We start from the raw sequence: 23,366 nt of genomic DNA, 5'->3' as shown, positions 1-23,366 counted from the left end.
CCCCGATATTGCTCCCTGCAACTTCTATTTCCCAAGACGGAGTCGCATCTCAAGGAAGCTCTTCATGGGGGCGTACAGGAGGTCTAAGAAGCTGTAACCGTTGAGCTAAACGGACTACCACTGGGACCCTGTGTCGAGTAAGAGGGAGACTACTGCGAAGTTCGATAATAATATTCTTTCTAAAACTCAATTTTCTTCTTTTTTATTGACAAATTCTCGGAATTTTAGTTCTCTAGCTTACTTGAAAGCTACTTGAAATCGATCGCAAATTTAAAGTCCCGAATGAACTTTGTAATTATCTTGATGTGATGTTTCAAGATTTTAAATCAATGGCAAGTCTCATGAAAATGGATCGCAAGAATCCCCTGTTTCTGAAGTTTCTAAAAATTGGCGCGATTTTCGCTCTAATTTATTGCATTTTCAATGTGAAGTATCTAAAAAATTTATCGCAAGATTTCATCCGATTAATAACATTTTCCTCAACACCTAGATCCGTCCGAATCCTATCAGAATTTTTTCATATTTTTTTTTAAATGTCTTGGTAACTGTTTAATCGTACTTTTATTCTTGCCTTGCTAAGCTCAAGCAAATTGTTTCAAGGGCGTTCTATTAGATGAAGGATTGCACTTAAGGGTATTCCCTCATTTATTTTTGTGTTTGCAGAATAATTGAAGCTCTGCAGTATATAATTACTTCAGTAACTAAAATGAAACTACTTACGTGGAGGTCAAGCTTTGTCGACTGGTCGACAATGCTGCAACGCTGCCAATACCACCACTGCCATTATTGCTATCACTTCTGCTATTACGCTCACGCGCTGCTGTAGACGCTGCTACTGACCCCACAGTACCATTTGAAAGTTCAAAGCTCTTTCTTTCAAATTTTTGTACTGTAGCACGAGCAGAGAATTCTTCCTGAGGCGGAGCTTTTTTTGAAAAATTGTGAGCGGAAATGTTTGACGCAGAACCAACATTAAGTTGAGCATTTGCGTTGGAATTAAAAATATTGCTGACCACAGTTGCCGCTGCTTTTGAGTTGTTAGTTTTAGTATTTGCATCGCAATTATTTTGATTCTTTTCATCGGAAATACTACGCACGCGCGGCGTATGCAAAGTACTTTCTGAACCAGCCAACAGACGCGCACGACCAAGCAACTCCTTCACATTTTCATTCTCTTGTTGTAGTGCGCGCATATCACCGCGTGATTTTGATTTGACACGCAAAGATTCTGGTGCATTGAATTTATCGTCATCCTTGTGGGAGGATGTATGTAAATCTGTTTTGGAGCGCGACTTAAAATTAGACGAATCACCGCGATATTTTTGTGTCAACTGCTGACGTCGTTCCTCTTTGATTTTGTCTATGCGTTCACGGTCAAGCTTAACACCAGATAATACTTTAAGACTGGTGGTTGAGAGATTCAAATTAGAATTACTCAAATCGCTGGCGCTGGTATTAATGGCAGGAGCAGGAGCGTTGGAGGCGGAGGAAGTCGTAGAGCCTCCAGCTTGCTGTGCGGATGGCGAAAAATTCACATTATTTTGTATAAGTGAAATACGGTTTTCAGTAGTTGGCGTAATCTTCAGCTCAGATGTTTCGTAATCGTTATCTAATTCTGCATCTGTCGGCGCTGACTCTCTATAAGTTTTCTCTAACTTGTGCGCCGTAGTTGGCTGCGTTGTCTTTTCATTCTTTGGCAAGCACGTCTCCTCGGTGATGGGCATACCTGGCAAGCGTTTAGGAGGATTTAGTGTTTTTGGGCGCGTAAAATCAAAACTCTTACGTCGATTTGATACCTCATTCATTTCGGGCAACTGTTGTGAGCTACGCGTGCTCAGTTCTTGTAAATGTTTAGAACCGAATTCACGTACGAATGCGTTCTCATCTAGGGAACGCGTTATTTGTTGTGATTTTGTGAGCTTTTGTTTGGGATTTGTGGCATCTTTGGCTGTCAGTTGTTCGGCCTGTGAAGTTAGACTCGTTTGTGAGGCTTTCAGCTCTGCGGTCACAGGGTTTGTGTGTTTCTTAACCGAACTGCGAAAACTGAAATCGAATGCGGGTAATTGCTCAACAGGCGAACTTTCAAATTTGGTAGCTAGTTCTTTTACGCTAAAATTCGAGGGTGACTTGCGCGCAGCATTTTCAATAATGCCTGCGCTATGTGGCGGGTCGCGTTGCTCAATCTCGTTTGTAGTTACATTTGATACGTCGTCACGTTGCGCTGATTTTGCTGTAAGAACCGCATCGCTATCCGTCTTCAAGCTATCCAAACTATCTAATTCCACCTTGTCAGAAGTATCCTGTCTTGTCTTTTCTTCTTCCAGTTCTGCCAGCTTTAACTGTTCACCCAAAATATTTGCATGAACACTTTTTGGCTTACGCATTTCCACATTTTCGTAAAGTAAACGGTCATCTTCACTTTCGGAAGGTTCCTCCAAACTATCCAAAACATTTGTCTGACCACTCATAAGTACATCAGATTCAAAATTGTTCGATGCTTTTACCGCGCTAGCCTTCTTATTGCCTACCAGCACCATATTCTCGTAATCATGCATCTCATTCTCATTGTTACTCTCTTTAAGACATTCTAGACCCGCAGCACTCTTGCGCTCATCATTTAACAGTTGATTTACTTCAGTCACTGAATTGCGAAAGAATTTCACCTGTTCATATAAAATATTCTCATCAAAACTTGTCTCCAGCAATGGTCCCTTCGCTTTCGTCTTATCGCGCATTACAGCAAATGTCTTCGTTGACATTTCTTCGCGTGGACTACGCATATTATAAGTGATGCTAATTGTTGCGCGTATAGGACTCGTAGGGCCACCTATAGGCGGTGGTTTTTGTGCGCCCAATAATGGTGAAGCCATATTGCTGGGTGTATTCTCGTATTCTTCATATCCTGGCGACTCGGTTTCGGTTTCAATAAGCGAGTGCATGCTGGACTGTCGTTGCAGGTTTTGATAGCCAAATTCGCTAGGTGTTACCGATTGACTAGTATTATCTGTGAAATTTGAGTTATTCGGTGATGGTACTAGTTGCTGCGCGATTTCTCGCTGTCGATTGTTGTAGGGTAGAGTGGTTGCATGCCCACCTCCCCTATTGACACCATTTCCTCTGCCATCTACCCCATCAATAGCCATTTTCGGGCTCAAAGGTTGAAGATCAAGTGAAAGTTCACGTTTGAGTGCGTGTATATCACGTCGTTCCGGATGCGAGGTGTTTGTGATGTTCGAGTGTGTAGTGAACTGTTGAGAAGAGAGAAAACAAGGTGAATATGATTTTATATTATTCTAATATTTGGTCTGAGTTATAAGCTGGAACGAAAACCAAATTCTAAAGTGTAGTTATGATTAGTTAACAATAGCCGTGTTTTTTTTTAGACGTAAACGTCTATACGCTTATACTTTATATGGACTGCTAAGCGTAAAACTTTAAATACACCTCTGAAGTTGCTGCGCATAAAATGTGTACTACTAAATTTCAATACGCATTATACTCAGATGTAACTGAAATATGGCGGCCACCGTGGTGTGATGGTAGCGTGCTCCGCCTATCACACCGTATGCCCTGGGTTCAACTCCCGGGCAAAGCAACATCAAAATTAAGATTTTTCAATAGAAGAAAATTTTTGTAAGCGGGGTCGCCCCTCGGCAGTGTCTGGCAAGCGCTCCGATTGTATTTCTGCCATGAAAAGCTCTCAGTGAAAACTCATCTGCCTTGCAGATGCCGTTCGGAGTCGGCATAAAACATGTAGGTCCCGTCCGGCCAATTTGTAGGGAAAAATCAAGAGGAGCACGACGCAAATTGGAAGAGAAGCTCGGCCTTAGATCTCTTCGGAGGTTATCGCGCCTTACATTTATTTTTTTTTTTTTTTTAACTGAAATATGTGTTTTTGTTTCACCCTCTACACTAATTCTATGTATTCTATCTATGTGTGTCCACAATTCATCGCAACTGATTTAGCTATATGTTATACACAGGCATACAACAGAGGGGTGTGTCCGCTTTTCGGTACACCCTGTTGCTGTAGCTAGTTGTTTAACCACTGCCGCTAGATGGGTCTCCTAAGCATTATCTAAGCGAGGATAGGCGTTTTTTTTTTCACGCGCAAACGTAAACTTATACGCGTGTATAAAAAAACACGGCTATTACCATACTTTAAAAATAACGAAGACTGACGCAATCAGAAATTTTTTGTAACTGGAAATATTAATACTAACTTAGCACAATATACTTGCAAGGAGGTAAAGACCGAGCTTCTCTTTCAATGGGTGGTGCACTGATATTTCAGTCTTCCTACAAATTAGTGAACCAACATGTTTAGTGCGACTCCGAACGGAATCTGCTAAGGCAGATGAATTTACCGAGAAGCTTTTTATAGCAAAACAAATATCAGAAAAGGGTTACCGAACAAGCCGCTTTGGAACAAATTTTTAAACTGGAAAAGAAGTTGAACCCATTTGGTTTCACGGTGAACGAGGGTAAGACGAAGTATGTATCTGCTGTCACCAAGTAAAGAGCAAGCGCGTTTGCCTCGTAGAACCCCCATCACTGCTGGCAGCGATAATTTCGAAACAGTAATATACTTCGTTTATCTGGGAACCAGCATCAACATAAACAACAATAACAGCCGTTGCTTCTAGAGAAGAAACACTTTTGGTAACAAACACTAGTTTGGACTTAATAGCTGACGCAGAAGCATGGATGCTGACAACATCAGATGAAAGGACTCTTAGAGTGTTCAAGAGAAAAATTTATAATCATCCGCTTTATGCAGCCATCGGCATACGTAGTCTTATCGAGCCAGCCAAGTAGAGAAATTCTTACCTTACTTGGAAGCTCTAAGGAGACTGCAGTTCAAATAGACCACAGAAATTAAAAATTATTTCTTTTAACACCCAGAGGAGGCGGGACAAATTTCTATAAGAACTATGGCTAAACAAAATTTCCTTTACGAAATGTACATAGGAGTCTCTTTTACATGCGGAGATGGAAGCACTTTGAAGTTGACCATGAAACAAACGGGCCTTCATAATCCATTGCTCCACATATATCCAGGGAGGACAGTGTCCCGATCCACGATCCAAATTGATTGGAGATGTGCACATGGCACCAAATCTAATACCTAAAGTAAAATTATCAAAAGAAACTATCAATCAAGTAATATTGCAAACGATCCTATTAATGCCAACGGATTGGAGGTCAATAAATGTATCGCACTAAATCAAAATCTGATAACTTTCCAGAAATGTTTCTTCTGTCCTGAAGAACCTAATCAGCGCATAGAAAGAAATTTAAGTTGATGCATCACTTACGTTGCTGCCGAGACTCTCATGTGAAGTGCCTAAAAAGCTACCAGAGTCTACACCCAACAACAAAGGTTGCTGCTGTATGTGCAAAGATGCGCTTGACGTCGATATACCAGACATCGCAGAGGTAGCCATCAGCGGTTCCAAATCATATTGTGGCGTATTCACAGCCGAACTATTCTCTGAACTGGTATCACCACCAACCAATAACGAATAACGTGGACTCAGCATAGGTGACGAAGGTGTTACCGATATTTTTGAACGTTCCATTTCGAATTTGGCATCTTTGGTTATTTCATTGCAGTTGCTCGAACTGCGGAGTAACAACGAGTTCAGTGCCGCATTATTATTAGAATTACAATAGCTGTTACGATTTTTCGGACGCATCAAGTCGGATAAATTCTTGGGCGCATTTGGATGATTGTGTAAGTTCCTGTTGAGAGAAGAGTAATTTTTGTTTTCAACATAACATTTACTTATTCGTTTTGAGTATTCCACTCACCTGCCATAAGGTACTTGTGTAATAAGTTCCAGTTCACGTTTGGCAAACAACTCATCCTCAAACTGCATGCGTGCCGAAGCCGCATCTTTTGCTGTGTAGCGACGTTCGTTGTGCAATCCTGATCCGGGATAACTAAAACGTTCTTTAAAAGTATCCTGATCCTTACGTTTGGCACCCAGCTGTACTGTGGGATAACTGTAGCGCGTGCTAATAATGCTACCACCGGCTGCGGCTGCAGCTGCAGCACCAGCGGATGACTTTTTATCACTACTCTTAATACCGCCGATACCATATTTCTTTTCAAACTGAGCTGCTCTTGACCCCACATCCTCCTGCAACTTATTTGCACTCTCTGTTGAGCTATAAAGTGAATTTCTAGAGAGCGCAGACTTTGGTGGCGCATGCACTTGCACGCTAGCGTAAAGCGTTTGTGGATTGGCAATAGTGTGTTCTGGTGTGCTGCAATCGATGTACTGTATATCCGAAAGCTGATCTTCAAGTTTATAACGTTTACAACAACTCTCATCGCTAGAAAGGTGGGCATGGTGCTCATGGCAGACCAACTCATGTCCAGCAGCGTCCATAAGTATGCCACCCGCCGGCGGAGCTGTGACCGATCCACTGCCCTGATGTGGCCAATTGTGTGCGGGCGCAGTAGTAGCGCTGGGTGAAAGATGCAAATTAAGACGTGGTTGCTTTTTAGGACTCGGATTCACACTGTTCGTTTGACTGGAAAACTCTTCAGGACGTGCGCGCATTATGCGACGTGACGCGGCACACGATGATGGCGGTATATTCTCTTTACCGACGCGTGGTGAACTTACCAGAGATTCGCTTTCAGAGAAGATGCGCATCTCTGGTTCTTCACGATCAAAATTCAAACCTAGCTCGGAGAGTTCACGTGAAGGGCAAGTGGTTACGTGACCACGTTGCGGTGATTGCAGCAAATCAAAGTATGAATCATGCGAGACTGAACGTGAGTGCCCAGCAGTGCGCAAACTGTCAATAGAGTTCGAGCGTACACAAACTTCCATTGGTTTACCGCCGCCCTCTTCACGTCGACTACTTGTTTCGAATAGTTCAATTGATTTCGTTTTGTCCTGTTTGTGCAGTGCCTTACCAACCTTGCTAGTGGAAGTAATAATCAAATCGGCTTCAGCGAAAGTAACCTGAGGATGACTGCCGCTCTGCTTGTGACGTGTTTTTGGTGCGTCACTACCGCCTACTGCACCTGTCTTTAGCTCGTGCGCACCGCCATTACTTATTGGTCGTGGCTGATTGCGTGTAAAGAGTGACTTCCATGAGTGCGTTTTTCGCTTTTGCCAGCTACGTGGCACCGACAGCACAGTATGATATTTATCAGGCAGGCTGGATGGTCCACCGCCCACCTCGATGTACGAGCCAATATTTGCCGCATTATTAGCCACCATATTGATTGGCATTGATGTCTTTAAATCGATGGAATCGATGCGTGAGTGGCGCTCTTGTGCTTCCTCCAAACTAATCAGTTTCGGACCGCCAGTACTCAGACTTTTCGGACGTTCCGTATACGTGAGCGATTGATCATGCTCACGTTGTTCAACCAGCAAACTTTCACAATCAGTTAGTGAATCTAGACGTGTTTCTGTGGCAGCGGGTGTGGCGCCTACTGTAGCGATGTAGCTCAGGCGCACATTCATGTCTTCAAAAGCGTCGAAAATATTGTGACAATTGCGTATCAGGTACTCAGTAACCACAGCCTGTACACCAACACCACGCAGAGCGGCCACACCACCAGATTCGAGTGCAGGTGAGCGTAATAGATTGGGAGCCCAAACAATAGCGAGATTTTTATCAGTCATACTGGTGCGAGCCGAGTGCTGTGAGATTCGATTCAGATGCTCGGCTAAATATTTGAGAGTGCTGTGAAAAAAGTTAACTCAGATGAGTTTATTGGTAAATGAAAAAAACCGAAACTTTCAAACTTACCGATAATGTGGTGGGGGCAGCTTTAACACAGTCTCTTTCATCAAACGCAGTCTTTCATTTGATTCGCTCTTCTCTTGTATGGCCTCAACGAAGTTATCGTACAATTGGTATGTGCACAAAGGATTCGGCAACTCGCGGAAGTACATTTTAAGCAACGAGCTTACAGCATGTATATCCTGTTTCATTTCGGGATTACCTAAATCGGGAATACGTTCTTCATCGAAAGCGCGTCGGAGTTTTTGTATATTTGAGGTTATGCCCGACAAGCGATAAATGCCATCGACAATGCCATATTCTTCTATAAACTCGGCGCAACATTTAAGCACCATTGGTATCTCTTGTCCACTGTTGAGTAAATGTTCCGAAAGGTCACATGAAAAAACACGCTCTCGATAAATACCGCTCTGCTTGAGGCGACGACGCGAAGGACGTGACAGTATGAATGAACGAAAGAAAGCTATGAGTTTACCATGTTTACGCAAGACAGGCTTTGTTGGTGAGACATCTAATTGTCCCACCAGTGGCGCGGGCAATGGAAAATGTCTTGGCACTTTATCACCAATTGTCGCCACACAAGATTGCGGAAAGAAACCGACTTCATATTGTGATTTCTGTAAATGTGACTTCTTACCACGCCACCAAATCGATTCAGCTGGACTGGGCATATCAATGACCGATATCATATCACCAACCTCGATCGATATCTCATCGGAAGCTTGCGCTTGATAGCGTCGTACGCCATACGCCGCACCAACAGCTGGCGTATTGATTGTACGCATTGTATCACCATCGGCCAACGGTAGGCGTCGTCCCTTATTATCCAATTGCAACCAAGTCAGTATAGTGCCGCAAGTAAGCGAATCGGATGCGATCTTTGAGAAGCGTTCTAGATATTTCGCTACTGCATATTCAACATCTTCTTCACATTTGAATTCCATTTCTTCTAAATTCTTTAAACCGCTTATTTTGCGATCATACACACAACGATGCAGCATTTCGTCCAACATTTGCATATTGTCAAAGGAACGTTTCACAAGAAACGGATCACAGTTTTGTGGAAAAACTTTTATGATGAACCAACAGTTTGCTGGTGAAAAGGAACGAAAGGATGGTGGACCAGTGGTACTACTGCTAAGCCCTTGTCCCAACTGACTGCCCGCAATATCGCCTCCAATCGATTGTGATGCTATGCTGCTATTGAGCAATTCGGATTTATCGTCTACGAGCCGCACGGAGAATGCACCCAGCTGCACGCGCTCATAGTGAAAGTGTGCACATTCTTCAAGTTTCGGAAAACGACAGGATTTCTGGAAAGAAAATAATACTAATTAAATGAGTATAAATTAAGTAACAAAAGTGGGAGAAAGAAAAGTTTGATATAAAAGAAGCATATAGAATTTGTAAAATTCACACACGCTCACACGTCTATCGATCTCGGAAGCACCGATGAGTAAGACAGCAAGTACGCTTAAATATTTGGTACGAATGAACATCTATCTCTGCGATAAAAAGCTTAACAGCAAAAACTCATCTAGGGACTTTGTAGGTAACTAGTTCTTTCAAAAAAAGATATGCCGTCACTACGCCGAGCCCCTAGCTTACACACATACTGTGTTTCGTTTTTTCTGAACAATCTTTCATAGATACCATTCCACAAATTTTCAGAAAACGTATTAAATATAAGTTGAGTTATTTGCCAAATGTCAAAAGAAATTTCACATTAAGCCAAAGCGACCTTCAGTGCACACATTGTAACAAAAAGAATTTATGAAAGCACACATATTTTAATATTTTAAGTGTCACATACCGTTACACATGAATTAATATAAGTATATTTAATATCCACATAAATTCAAAATATTTCTTTGAAGTATTTGTTAAAGGAAAGTGAAGGACAAGACAAAGGCGTGCATATCAACTCCCACTGGTACTGCAAGGTCATACAAAATGCTTTGAAGATAAAAAATTTTGTATAATTTGAAGAGACATTTAAATGTAATGAAGATAAGGACGAAACTGCGTCCATCAAGTCTAAAATAACACTGTGCAACAGTGTGGGGGTAACTGTCTGAGGGCGAAGTAAATGGTACTCTAAATGAGAGACCTAAATCGTTTTGCATTCTTTGGTCAAATTTCATTGCTATAGTCATTTTACACTTGCTATATTTTGCTAAAGTTAAATTTCATGACGAAAATTTTTGTGGAACATTTTAACTCTTTAGCCCTGACATTAAAGGGTCTCTTAGACTCCATCCCGTGATCGTTATCGGCTTATAAAGACTTAAACAAATATTGGACAAAAATTGTACAAAAAAAAGTGAAACGACGGGATTTACATTTCAAATATGCGACATACTCTTTTGAAGTGTTTCCCGTGGCAGGTATACCTTGTAGCGCAACTCATCATAAATATACATAATAATACAATACAAAGAAATACAATTGAACAGCAGCAGGTGTAGGACGGCCAGCAGTTGTTTGATTGTGTGGTCTGCCGGTACGAACGCAATTCAAAATTAGAAATTCTTTTGAGTTTCAACCCTTCAAAAAACGCGAGTACTCCATAAATAATGTAAGGAATACTCCTTTGGGAGTATAGGAGTGTTCCAAAACTAATCTGTATTCATACAAAAAATGTGCTCCAATTAACATTGCGATGTCCTAGGAGAGGAGTAGGTGATCCCACTCTCGCTTTGTTTGTGAGTATTCCATAGTGTACATACGTGAGAGTACTTTCCAAAGTACTTTCACTGTTGTACTCCATGGAGCACCCACAGAGGATCATATGCCAAAGTACTAAAGAGGAATTGTCTCGGAAAGAATTATCGGAGTGAATTTAATTTAAAATGAAAGTAAACGAAGAGGGGCAATACAACTTTTATATTTTTTACTACGAATATTCTTATGTTATTTAGCATTTACGTGAATAAAGAAACTAATATTTCTCTATTATGTATACATAATAGTAGTATGTATACATAAAATCAGTGCGCATTTTATCAGAGTTGCCATAGTAAAATTTTATTATCAGTTATTTGTATGCAATATTTTACTTTTGGCAACTCTGTTCGATCGTCATCGTGTCGTGATCACGGTCGTTAAAAACGAGCAATGATCGGCTGATGGTGGTCCGCAAACGCATTGCAAAGGAGTATTGTTAGAGTACTCCAACATGAAGAAAATGGAACACGTAATCCAACAATTTTTGCAGGGAAGGCATGCTGTGATTATTTTGAGTGGTGATCTACCGAAAACATTTAAGTTGTTGCTGGGAGCCAGTCGGAGCCAAAGTGATGTTGTTAGGAGCCATGAGGAGCCAAAACAGCAACTGCGTGGGTACTCTTGCATTGGACTAGCATACCAAAAAGGTTTGTTTTTGCAAACAATTCAAATGCAAGGCTGAAAATTCCTTTTTGTTGTGTAGTCTTCCGCGTTTTTTGTGCAACAGTTTTCTATGAGATCACCCCTAGTGGGATTTTTCGGGAAACAATATTCTAGAACCCTCTAAAATGTCATTTTATGAAAAATAAAATAACAAATATATCTCTAATAACGGCAAAGCTTTGTTTGAAACTCCCAAATTTAAAAAATAGAACGGGTTGCTTTTAAGAAGGAAGGAAAGCGGGAAATATTTCAATCCCCTTCAGCGAAAATTACCCTTAGTAGTAAATGCCAACAGGTCTTCGGAAAATTATTCATTTTTTACACAGTAAAACGAATAATGAAATGTTATCCAAAAACACTCTTATCTCCCAATTTGTTTCAAAACCGCTCTATCTTAGCATAAATTCAATTTACTTTGACATGAGATAGGGTGTTTATGAAAAATCCTGTGATAGGACATTCTTCAACCTAATTCTGAGATAGGGCGCTTTTTAAACAAATCCTGATATGGTAAATATTTGAAAAATACATCATCTCACAAAACAAGAGATTAAAATGGCTGAATTTCTTACAACGTTAAATTCAGGCTTTCACTTTGACAGAAGGTTTCAGCTTATGTGCGGTTTATCTACACACAGGCAGTGCATTTACCTATTTATTCTGAAACTTCGGAAAGCTCTTTTCCGTTTAAGTATTCATGGAATCGTTCCGGATTAACAGTTAATTTGGAATATTCGAAACATTTTCGTTAGATACTACTTTATGCAGTTGGAATATTGTAAATATTCCAAATATCTTAATATATATAAATTTCGTGTCACGTTGTTTGTCCGCGATGGACTTCTAAGCTACTTTACCGATTTTAACCAAAATTGCACACATGTGACAGATAGGATAGCATTCCTGTGAAGTGTCTCTCCGGAAAGTGGACCAGGGACCGATCTATTCGAACAAATTCTATTCACTGAAATTAGTGCCCTTTACCTAGATTGGTATTTACGATACTTTTTTTTCGGGAAGAGGACCAGGGACCGATTTTTTCGAACAAATTCTGTTCTTGGTTCGATTTACCTGAAGTTTATAGTATTTATGACACTTTCTTCGGAAAATGGTGCAGGGACCGACTGGGACTGGGACTTGGTCTAGGACTGGGACTTGGTCTAGGACTGCGACTGGGACTGGGAGCGGCAATGAGACTGGGATTTAGACTGGGGCTGGGATTGGGACTTTGATTTCGGTTGAGACTGGGACTGGGAAAAAGGGATGGAGAAGACCAAGAAGTAATAGAGAGAAGAGAAAAGATGGAAGCATAAAGAGATAGAGTTAGACGAAGATAGAGATATATGGATAGATCGAGTGGAAAAGAAGTGAGGGAAAAGACGGAGAGGAAGAAAGAGACGCAGAAAGGCAGAAAGTGCAAAGAGAGAATAAAAGGAGCTTCTCAGTGATAATTCATCTGCTTCGCAGATGCCGTTCGGACTCAGCGTAAAATTAGTGGGTCTCGTCCCGCCAATTTTTAGCTTGACTAAAAATCTCTGCGGAGGTTATCGCGCCCTGCATTTATTACTTATCTGGCAATTGAAAATTGTTTAACTCCTATTTCTAATACTAATATTTTTCAAAAATTTTGCAAAGAAACAACATAGTTAATGGATGTCAATTTGATTTGGGAGCGAGATAGCTGCAATTGTCAAAAATTTCGTAAACCGAGCAAACCTCTTGTGATTGAATCATGGGCTGTTCCTATATTTCTAGAAAATTTAGTATAAAATTATCCGAATTTTTTATTTTTTTTATTTTGATGGTTCACTTCATTATCTTTCTGAACGAAGAGCCACTTGCAAACAATTAATAGTGCATTCTGGTTTATTAGTTAGCTAGAAGTTAGTTTCCACTTGTAAAATTGTTCCTCATTAAATTTTACTAATCGTATCCCAACTGCGGATTTCGTGTCGAGGTTTGTTATCGACGGCATAAAGGTATGTTGTCCATTTCTTATCGATGATGTTTGTTATTGACGAGTTATAGAAGTGTTATAAAACTTCGTTCGATAACAAAGCTTATAGTTAAGTTATTAATTTTTTATCAAAAAGTTGCCAACTTGTTTTCGGCGTGTTATCGAACATTTATCGATGTTTTCTAATATCGATTTGCTATCGAAAATTTGTCGATTATTGATCAAAACGTTTTCGATGTGTTATCACAAAGTTATCGATCTCTTTTGGAAAAGTTGTCGATTTGTAATCAAAAAGTTATCGATTTTTTATCGGACTGTTCCCAATTTGTTATCGCCGACGAAGCTCTTCACAAAGAGCACTAAATTATTTCTTTCTGTTAAAGCGCCAAATACACGACACGAACATTTCCGCGAACATTCTCGTTATGTAATGTTTCTGCGACCTTTTCTGTCGTGTATGGTGGTGTTTGCCAGTTCGCGCAAATGTTCGCCAAAAATCAAAATATTTTAATTTTTGGCGAACATTTGCGCGAACTGTTCGTGCGTGTATGGCGAAATAGCTCATAATAGTAGTAATTTCTGAACGGAACAGACGTGCGCGGAAAAGTAAAATGGACAATAAAAAATTTCTGAGTGAATTTATTGAAATGTATAAATTTTTTTTACGCTTAATTGCCACAGCGAGCAATATTGCTGCAGCACAATTGTTGTCCGTATTCACCGCTGTCTGAAAGAGAACTAATGTTCGGCCAAAAGTTCGTATGGTGTATGGCCAAAGCTGCGAACAAGATTGCGGAATGTTCGCGGAAATGTTCGTATCGTGTATTTGGCGCTTAAGGTAATCTCATTAGTTTTTTATGTAGACGCACAATTGGTACTCACGCCTTTTTTTGGTTTTTAATAATGCAGCTTTTGCAATTATTTTTACTGTCTCTTCTCTCTTCGCGTTTTTGTATTTATCACATGTGGATTTTGTGCATCACAAGTCCGTGCAAATACGACTACTTTTTTTGCATTCATCCATTAATGGCTGTCAGTTAACTACTTTCAGCAAAGATTTTGCCTTCACTGACCTAATTTAGAGTGAGTTGCGTAAGGGCCGGCCCAAAGCTTTGGCAGTTGTTATCTCTTTAATATTTAGTTTTATTGTTGAAAGCATTGATTTTTTTTCTCATCATCACCGCAAAATGTTTGCTACAGGGATTTTCACGTTTTCGCAACAATTTTATGCTGGCAGAGGTAGCACACGCGCCGCAGCTTACCATCAACAGAACAATCACATATTTGTGCAGCTGAGGGCAGAATAAAAGCGCAACAAATACAAGTAAAAATATTTCGAAAGCTCTGACAAAAACAGCCTTCGAGCATTGCTTTACTAACCTTCCTTTGTAATGCTGGCTCCAATGTTACGGCACATCATCGCAATAGTTGCTTTCCTGTCGCCAATGACGTGTCATACTCAAACAGAGAAGATTGTTAAAGAGAGTAATTTTATTTTGTGTAAACCGACATAGCAGTAAGGATAAACAAAAACACAAGAGGAAAAAATAACAAATGATGAAAAGGCATTATTGTTCAGTTAAAAAAGTAGGACAATTTGTGGGTGTGTGCATCAGTAGTGATGTAGGTGAAGAAGGAACTGTGGATGAAATACCAAGTTTTTTAATGAACCGGTCGTTTTGGGCCGCATAAGAAGTCCCGAATCAATTTAACTGAAAGCCGAGATCAGGACTCCCAGGTTCTGAACTGGTCATTCCGGGCGCGAAACAAAAAAAAAAAAACTAAAGAACCGCAACCGAATTGCTTTTCTGAAGGAGCAAAGATGGATTAAGAGACTAAAAAACATACATACTCTAATGAAAATTGATAAATTGGTTTGTTCAAGAGATTGAAAGCCAATCTAAAGAGAAATCAGGATGACATGTAGTAAGCTTCTGATCGCAATTCACCTGTGAATGGCCAGAGCAATTCATTTGCATGCGGTTCAAGAAACACACAAGTTCCCGATGCTCACGTTCAATAATTCTTTGGCGAGTACCTGTCAGGATCACTACGGCATTTTAGGGTTTAAGGGAAGCTATGGATTGGGTAAAGCGGCTTGTGACACCAACGTCTAACATAATATCTTCCCCCGAAGAGGAACTGGTACTGTGGACTGGGCACCCACTACATTACATCGCATTTCAATAAAAATTCCAATAGAGCTTCGGATAATAAAACAATACTTTTCGATGACGAGCATTGTAAACACCATCGATTTACTCTTGGAATTTTCTGTCCGTGAAGGCAAAAGCTGATATCTTCGCCATCTAAGTAATGTGATGGCAAGGACACGGTAATAAGGCCAGTAAAACGGCTGATATTTGCTGGAGGGGTTTTTTGTTAAGAGGATTGTTACAGATAAGGTCAATGTTTTGTCCATACCAGTAGCTGCTGGTACTGGCCCAATTATTTTAGACACCGTTTACGTCAGTCATGCCTTACAACCGGTGTATTTTAAGCCTCTTCATCCGGTGGAGAATACTGGGGTAGTCATTTTGAAAAGCGCAGTTTCGGAGTCTGAATCCCGGTGGGGGAGCAGCTAGCAATTACTGTCGTTCACCCCTTTGGACGAAAGTCCCGCCACTATCCGCATAAGGGCGAAATTCTTTAATTGCACAATAATCCGTGTAGAACAAGGAGGATAGGGAGATTTGCGCATTTTACGAGCGCCTGGAATACACATATGAGCGCAGCGGTCACCGGATATAAAATTAGATCTTGGCAAAAAATGTGGATTCGGCGCTGTGTCTGAAGTTCAAGCGCCCACGAAAAAATCTCGCCCAATGGATTGAGGCTTGTTGACTTCGACGGTGCTCGAAACATTGTTTGCATAGCATCAAAACTTGCCACCAGATCAACCATGTTTCGATAGACAAATGGTTTTATATGTGCGATAATGCGAGGTACTAACGGGTTGACTCTTGACTGACTTAAAAGCCAAAGCAGTGTTAAAATTGCAGATTTCTAGGTCTGGCCCCAAAACCACAAAGAAAGCGGTTCTGGCACTAAATTGAAAAAAAAAAAAATTCGGGAAAGACCGAAAGCGACTTGGTAACTGATGTCCATTATTATAAGTTTAGATTATGGAGATCACACAGCTGATATTAAATGAAGGCAGGGAAGGTGCTTAGCCCGAGCCCACATTCGAAGACAAACCTACCGCTCGCGCCTTGACAGCCACGTGGGGTATTGAGAAGTAATGTTCTTCTCACAGAACAAAATTGTCTATAAGCATTCCGTCATGAATATCCTGTTGTATGGCACGGAATGAGGGACGGTGTGGAAAGCAGATGGGAATACGCTTGAACTAAAAACTTGAAAAAAAAAAACTTAGACAAAAAGTACCTACCAAGAAATTATTCCCATCAACACCCGAATTCGGCCCATAGTAAGGGGAAAGAAGACAAAATCACTTGGAAGGACAGTATGTTATTTATTTTTAAAACTACGTACAACAGCAATCGGTTCACCTTGGAACCATACACGACGAAAGAGTTTATTAAAACTATCAAAAAACACATCACTAGTTGATATGCCTGTATTAGGGCACGAGTCATCTTATATATGAAAGTAATATTAAAAAACATCTAGAGCAAAAATTTTTTAACTATCTGGGCGTTGGCTCTGCCAGCTAACTAACCTACTGTCCTTTTTATTGTGGCTACACGCATACATTGACACATAAACAGACGTGTGCTATCATTTAGTTGCCGCTCTTCTGGCTCTTTTGAGGTTTTATAATTGGCAGAGTGACGTATAAAGTATTTATATTTATAAAAAATGTAATTACACAATAAAGTCACAAAGTTATTTGTGGTTGTTGCCATTATCCCTATAAAAAGAAAGGATTTCGTATGGAATTGTTGGTGCGTTACAGATATTAATTTTGCGTGTGTCATATTTTCTTGGCAGTAATACTATGTTCAAACAGAAAAATAAATTGAGGAAATTTCGATTTGAATTGAGTGCTGTTCATACAACTCTATTTAGCTTACACAATAGTAATTTGATAGCTGGTTGGCTCATCTCTACAGCAAGAGCATACCTTTGTTTAGACTATCAAAATGTGCGTGTTGGTATTAGGCGAATGAAATGGAATGAAAACATAAAACTTTGAAATTTTTGTGTGTTGTAAGAAAATGTGTTCAATGTTTTGGTTTCATTTTGAGTTTGCCATCTTCTTTTGACAATCCCTACTCCAGTGAAATGAAAGACATAAAATCAGCTGATGAGATGAGCCAACCATATAGTTCAGCCATGCGTAAGTGACGTTTAAATATACTCAATAAACACACTTTACAATGTTGCATTTGTAGTTTGAAACAATTTATTACGCAATTTTTTTTAAATTGGCAATTTGTTATTACAATTTATTATATGACAAATTGCGTAATAAATTGCCCAAATAGTATAAATTGCCAATTTGGTGTTTGTTTGAACCTAGTATAAGTTTAAGTCTGTTTAGTATGTGGTATTTGATATTAAGTTCTGTAGACTTTGTAATTACAAGAATGTTTATGCGAGTAAGTTTTTCAAAAGAAGTAACCTTATTTTAGGTATTGTGTAAATATTGTGTGCAAATATTTGTCTCTAAAGGAATCCTGAGCAACTTTTCTGTAAAGATGTGAAATTAAGCTTAGCTGGAAGTGCACACATGTCTTATTCCACAAAATTTGCACATAGTGGTTTTTACTAGGAAATATTTCTGAGTTTAACTACTTCGTCAGCTAGCTTTTCGGGTGCTGAGCTTTGAACTCGAGTACACCTGCGTTCATGCTGTTGTTAAGGCTGATGCCTCTATCCTTTCAGTCATTTTAAAGCCCCGCTAGACGCTTTTTAATTTGTCTTTAACTCTTTTTTGTTGCCATTCCTTTAATATGCTCTTTGGTACATAATTTGTGTAGAATATTGTAACGAATTTAGTGAAACTCCGCTTATTTTACACCTTCTATTAACGTTCGTATCGCTAAATTGTTGAATAAATAACTCCAATATTCAATAATGCAAAATGGGCTTTATTAGACTACTTTGAGGGTACTTCACAGTAACACTTATACTTCACAACCAATAGCGTGCTTAAATCAAACTGCTTACTGACTACTCAGCTTGTGCTGCTTTTATACTATCTGCCCCAAATGTCTAGAAGTTTCTTATTCTAGAATTTTCTACTTAATAGCCTCTCGCATAGCCATATGCGTGTGTATATGTGAGTACTACTTCGAGTGATGACTACGTCTGTGTGTGAGTTATGTCTTCGTTACCTTGTATACATATATGTGGATAAATGATGATTAATGTGTTTATGTAGCTTGCTTTAATGTTGTTGTGCCTTTATTTACTTAGTATCAGATTAGTGATGTGAATCAATTAGTGATGCTAATATTCGTCACAATATTTTTCGGCGCGTTCAACAGAACTTGATCAGTGAAATCAAAGATTATCGAAAAGTAAAGATGTTGCAAGCTTCACAAAACTTCTAGTAGGTCACATTCACCACTTACCACAGCAGAATTTGTTAACTATCATTGTCTGTATTTGTTATTTAATAATTATTTGTACACTTTTTATTCAGGTAATGTGTTTAAATTATGTTAAAAATTGTGTAAAGTTCTTGGTGTGGTGAAAGTGACTTACTAGAATTTTGTACCGCTCCGTTGCTTTCCACCGAAGTTTGCGCCTGCAACATCTTTACTTTTCGATAATCTTTGGTGAAATTGGATTTTAAGCAGTGCGTTATTAGTAATTCTTCCGTTGTTTACCACTATATCAATATTATTTGTTTGTATTTGATTAGCGCGACAGGCTTGTATTGCTTTATACATATTTTCTTTTTATGATTGATATCGGAGAACTTCTAGTTTATTGAATTCGTCTTTGCACAATCCCAAAATTCACTACCGACGCATGAAATATTCTTTAAATATGAACTATACCTGAGATATGTTCACAATCCCAAGCAGCACAAAACCTCATAGAAGGAGGATTAGTGTAACTCTAAACATAACAGTAACCTTAACGAGTTACTGGTAATCTGCTGGATTACCGCATCGCGGAAGCACAAACGCTGTAGAATAAAGACCACTTATATCGCTTCTAGTGCCTATTTTAAAATCTCTTGTAAAAAGAACTTACTCAGATATAGAAAAAACAAATGTATTTAAGTTACAGGACCATATTACGTTTTACGATCCGTGATCGAAACTCATTTTTTAAATCACAATAGCTCTGAAATGGTGCATCTGATTAATGACATACATACATATGTTTACAAGCGACAAATTCAGGATAGATCAATAACTTATAATTTTTGGAAATTGTTTCACAATTGCATTGTTATAGTTTGAGTCAAAATGGTTTTCAGTTATTGATCGTAAGACGTAATAGTGTCCCAGGATTTGCGTGTGCTAACAGTGTTATGATCACCACGGCGTATGAGTGATGTTTCGCTAAGAGGAACTTTCAAATATACAGCAGTGAACAGAAAAATTGCAGTGGCGATTTTGGTCACATTCGATGTTAAATTTCTTTTTTCGATATCTTAATTAAAAATTTATACGAATTTTCTAACTGAATCTATGCAAACCAATCTCAAAGACTTCAAAATTCGGGAAAGTTCAAAGACAGTTTCGACTTTTTTTATTTGGAGTTCTTTTTTTTTTGAGTAGGTATGTAGACTTGTAGCTCAATCAATTTAAATCTCACAAAGTATATGTTATAGGTCTCTCAAAATTCACATTGGTTTTGACATTTTTTCCGAAGATTTTCTTCCAAAGTTACTCTTATCATAATAGGTATTCTGACTGCACATTGCCTTCTGGCTTCACATGGTTTTAGGTATGGCCTTGTGTACATCGTGATAGCAGATGTAGGAAGTGCGGTTTGGAGGAAATATCGAGCATGTTTTGTGCCCATGACCTGCGCTCGCAAAGCCAAGACTCCAGTTATTAGGAGTGAAACGTCTGTCAGATTTAGAGACAGCAAGTAGCATATGACTTGGAAAGCCTCTAGGGATAGGGATTTGCGGTTTCGTCGTTAACAAACTTCCGGTACCACTATGGACTCATTCGCAAGCTAACCTAACTTTCCATACAAAAAAAAATTTCACAATTTGTATTGAGGAAATGTAAGAAACCCTTAAAAGAGTTTACTTAACGAAATTTAAGAAAATTGGCACTGCTATTTTTCTGTTCGCCGCTGTAGATCCAACCTGTTAGAAATCTTTGATGCTTTAAAAAGTGATGCGATCACTACTGATACTCGGCTGGAGCAGGTTAGAGAACCATGAAGGTTTGAAGTAGTCAAATCAAATTGTTCGCAGTAAAATGGGGCCAGTAGTTGCACTTTTTATTACCCGAACACGCCGAAATCATATGGGGCGAACGCTTTCAATTGTGATACAACAGCAACAGAGACAAGTTTTTGGCACCCTTTCTTACTAGCCTAGTCTAGTCCAGTCCAGTCCAGTTAGTAGACATTCTTTTATTCTCTACACTATGCTTGGTATATAATTACCCCGCCATGTAAAAATTGGCCATTCACCAGAGTTGGAAACAATATAAAATGTCTAGTCATTATTCCAAAAAAGGAATACAACTTTTTATTCACTGGATTGTATTCACCAGATCGGAACGAACTCCGCAATCCTCTTTATTCCTTTGTATGATTATACCTGCATATAATAGGTCAAAGAATCACAAACGCTTTTTGCAAACAAATACGTAAGTGGCAAGTATTTTAGAAAATTAATATTCTAGAATTACTAGAGCTCGTCCAGCGGACAGCCGAGGTCTTTTACCAGAAACAAATAATTTCGGGCTTTTTGAGTGGTATTGTTTTATTATCGGCTAATATCGATAGCGGATAATTATCGCCAAGTTAACAACTTCTTTTTGGTTTCTTATCGGATTATTATCGATAGTAAATGGACAAACAATCGATAACGATATATCGTTAACAAACCCGATTAAGAAATAAAAATACTTTTCGTAAAAATATTTATAGCAGATCGATAACCTTTCGATATGTTATCGATAATATTCCGATAGTAAACCGAAATTTTTTGATAAAAAATTAATAACTTTTCGATGGAAAATCGCTAAAACACTCAACTTTGTGTTTTATTATTTCACATGGGGTATGAAAAAATTTTATATTCATTATTCCAAAAAATGGAGTAAAGTCTACAATCCAAAAGTGTTATTCCATGGATGGGAATATATGCATTGTATTTCTGGTTGACTGCAATCCTTAACAACCAAAACTTCACCATTCTCCAAATGATTGATGCATTTCCATTATCGGTTATACTAAAACAATATGTTTAGGTCACAGACCTATAATGCATCTGCAAGGTAAATGAGTTTTCACTGAGAAGCTTTCATGGCATAAATACACCCCGAGTGCTTGCCAAATCACTGCCGAGGGGCGATCCCGCTTAGAAAAACTTTCTGCTAATTGATAAAAGTAGTTTCTAAAATTTTGATGTTGCTTTCCCGAGGCGCGAGCACGGGATCCTCGGTGTGGTAGGCGGAACACGGTACCACCACACCACGGCGGCTGTCTGTAAACTATGGGTCGTCAAATCGTTTAAAATAAACAAAAACTCCCTTTCATCGAGTCACACAACTGTGAAACTTTGGAGCATATTATGTATAACGCAACGAGTCGTATATTCTCGTGTGTGAGTGCCAGTTGACCTGAACGCCTTTGTGAAATTTTTGGTATTATATAGTGGTTCATGCGAATGTTAGTGACTGAGATGCAAAGCGCCACGGCATAATACATAATCTGGCCCTTAAAGTCGCTTTCGAATCGCACTCATACAAGATGAGAGCTCCTCCCACATTTTACGGTACTTTTACGGTTCGTTCCTAATAAACAAATGAGCAACCGCTTGTTCATCACCATCTTGCCCATCATATTAAGCTACTGGCTGACACATATATGTACGTAACTGAACTGTTCAAGAATTTGCTGCACGTTGTAGCATTCCCAAACTCTATTGCATGATCTGAATTCATTTTCATGCGACTCACTTTTTTTTATTTTTATTGTAATTTTTTCAACACACACCTGCGTCTATGACGCGCGGTATAAACGTAAATTTTAAAATTTCTACTTTATAGTATTAAAAAATTATTTAATGTTTTCGGTTGTAAGGCGTGAAAAGAACTGAAATTTTGCAAAAGAGGATTCGATAGCTGAGTGAATTGGTGGAATGAAATACAAATATACATAGAAACATGCGATTGCAAGAAAAAAACAAAAACGAAAAGCTAAACCAAACAACAGCAAATACAAACTACTACCAACATTCATTTGCCTTAGTATGAGTATCAGACACCATATTGCATATTAGCAATTGCATGCCTACCTTTTTACCACCAACAATTATTGAGCCAACAAACCAAAGCCCAATTGCGTATTATTCTTGTTACACTAATATTTGTGACATTTTTGTTAGCTTCGTCTCAATTTCAGCAAAAGAAAGTTAAATAATCACAGGGAAATGTAAATATGTACTAATATACATACGTTGTATTGATGTATCTATTTACATACACAGAGAAAAAAGATAGCTACCCTGATTTCTAATTGGAAATATGTAACTCGAATTAATAATAACGGGGGTAGGTAGAGGGTGAGGGGAAACGAGTTCGAAAGGAGATAGGGACCCGAACAGGAAAAGTAGATGTAGAACCAAATAGGGGCAAAGGAAGAGGGAGAGGGAGGGGGCGAGGAAGAGGAAGGAAGCGAGTGAGTAGGAGGAGGGAGGTGAGCGAGAGGAAAATATAGATTTAAAGGAGAAGAGAGAAGTTTAAGGCTAGATTTAGAGGAAGAAAGAAATTGATAAATATTGGAACGATTTTTCGTCATCCCTTGTTAAATTTGGATTTGAGACAAAGGATAACGAAAAATCGTTGCAACATGCCTCATTTCCCACCTTCTCGGAAAATCAACAAAACAAGTATGTGGGAGAAGGAAGGGTTGAACTGAAGAGTCGAAGTGGAAAGTGTCAGTATGTGTTCACCAAAGCTAAAAACTAAAACAATGAAGCTTTTCAAAGAAATAAAAGTTTATAAAAACGCGGTTTCCGCTGCTTCAACGCGCTGGGTAATAGCTAGTATTTTATAATCTTTATAAACACTTAATGGTATAATAACTTGGTCTGCGGGTGTATCTTTGTGAGTAAAAGTAGAAG

At 39.0% G+C, this 23,366-nt stretch overlaps 1 protein-coding gene across 1 annotated transcript in view; it reads right to left on the bottom strand.

The window, feature by feature from the left end:
- CdGAPr (GTPase-activating protein CdGAPr) overlaps positions 1-23,366 on the bottom strand; it is a 293,995-nt gene that overhangs the window by 5,078 nt on the left and 265,551 nt on the right. The window contains exons 5-8 of the mRNA XM_067764372.1: positions 7,783-9,089; positions 5,815-7,716; positions 5,319-5,745; positions 721-3,248 (exon numbers count right to left, since the gene is read on the bottom strand). Of these exons, the coding sequence (XP_067620473.1) occupies positions 721-3,248; positions 5,319-5,745; positions 5,815-7,716; positions 7,783-9,089 (6,164 nt within the window). The remainder of the gene's footprint in view (positions 1-720; positions 3,249-5,318; positions 5,746-5,814; positions 7,717-7,782; positions 9,090-23,366) is intronic.

Source organism: Eurosta solidaginis, chromosome 2, assembly GCF_040869045.1.
Source record: "Eurosta solidaginis isolate ZX-2024a chromosome 2, ASM4086904v1, whole genome shotgun sequence".
Classification (NCBI taxonomy): domain Eukaryota; kingdom Metazoa; phylum Arthropoda; class Insecta; order Diptera; family Tephritidae; genus Eurosta; species Eurosta solidaginis.
This window is presented reverse-complemented; position numbering and strand designations above follow the sequence as displayed.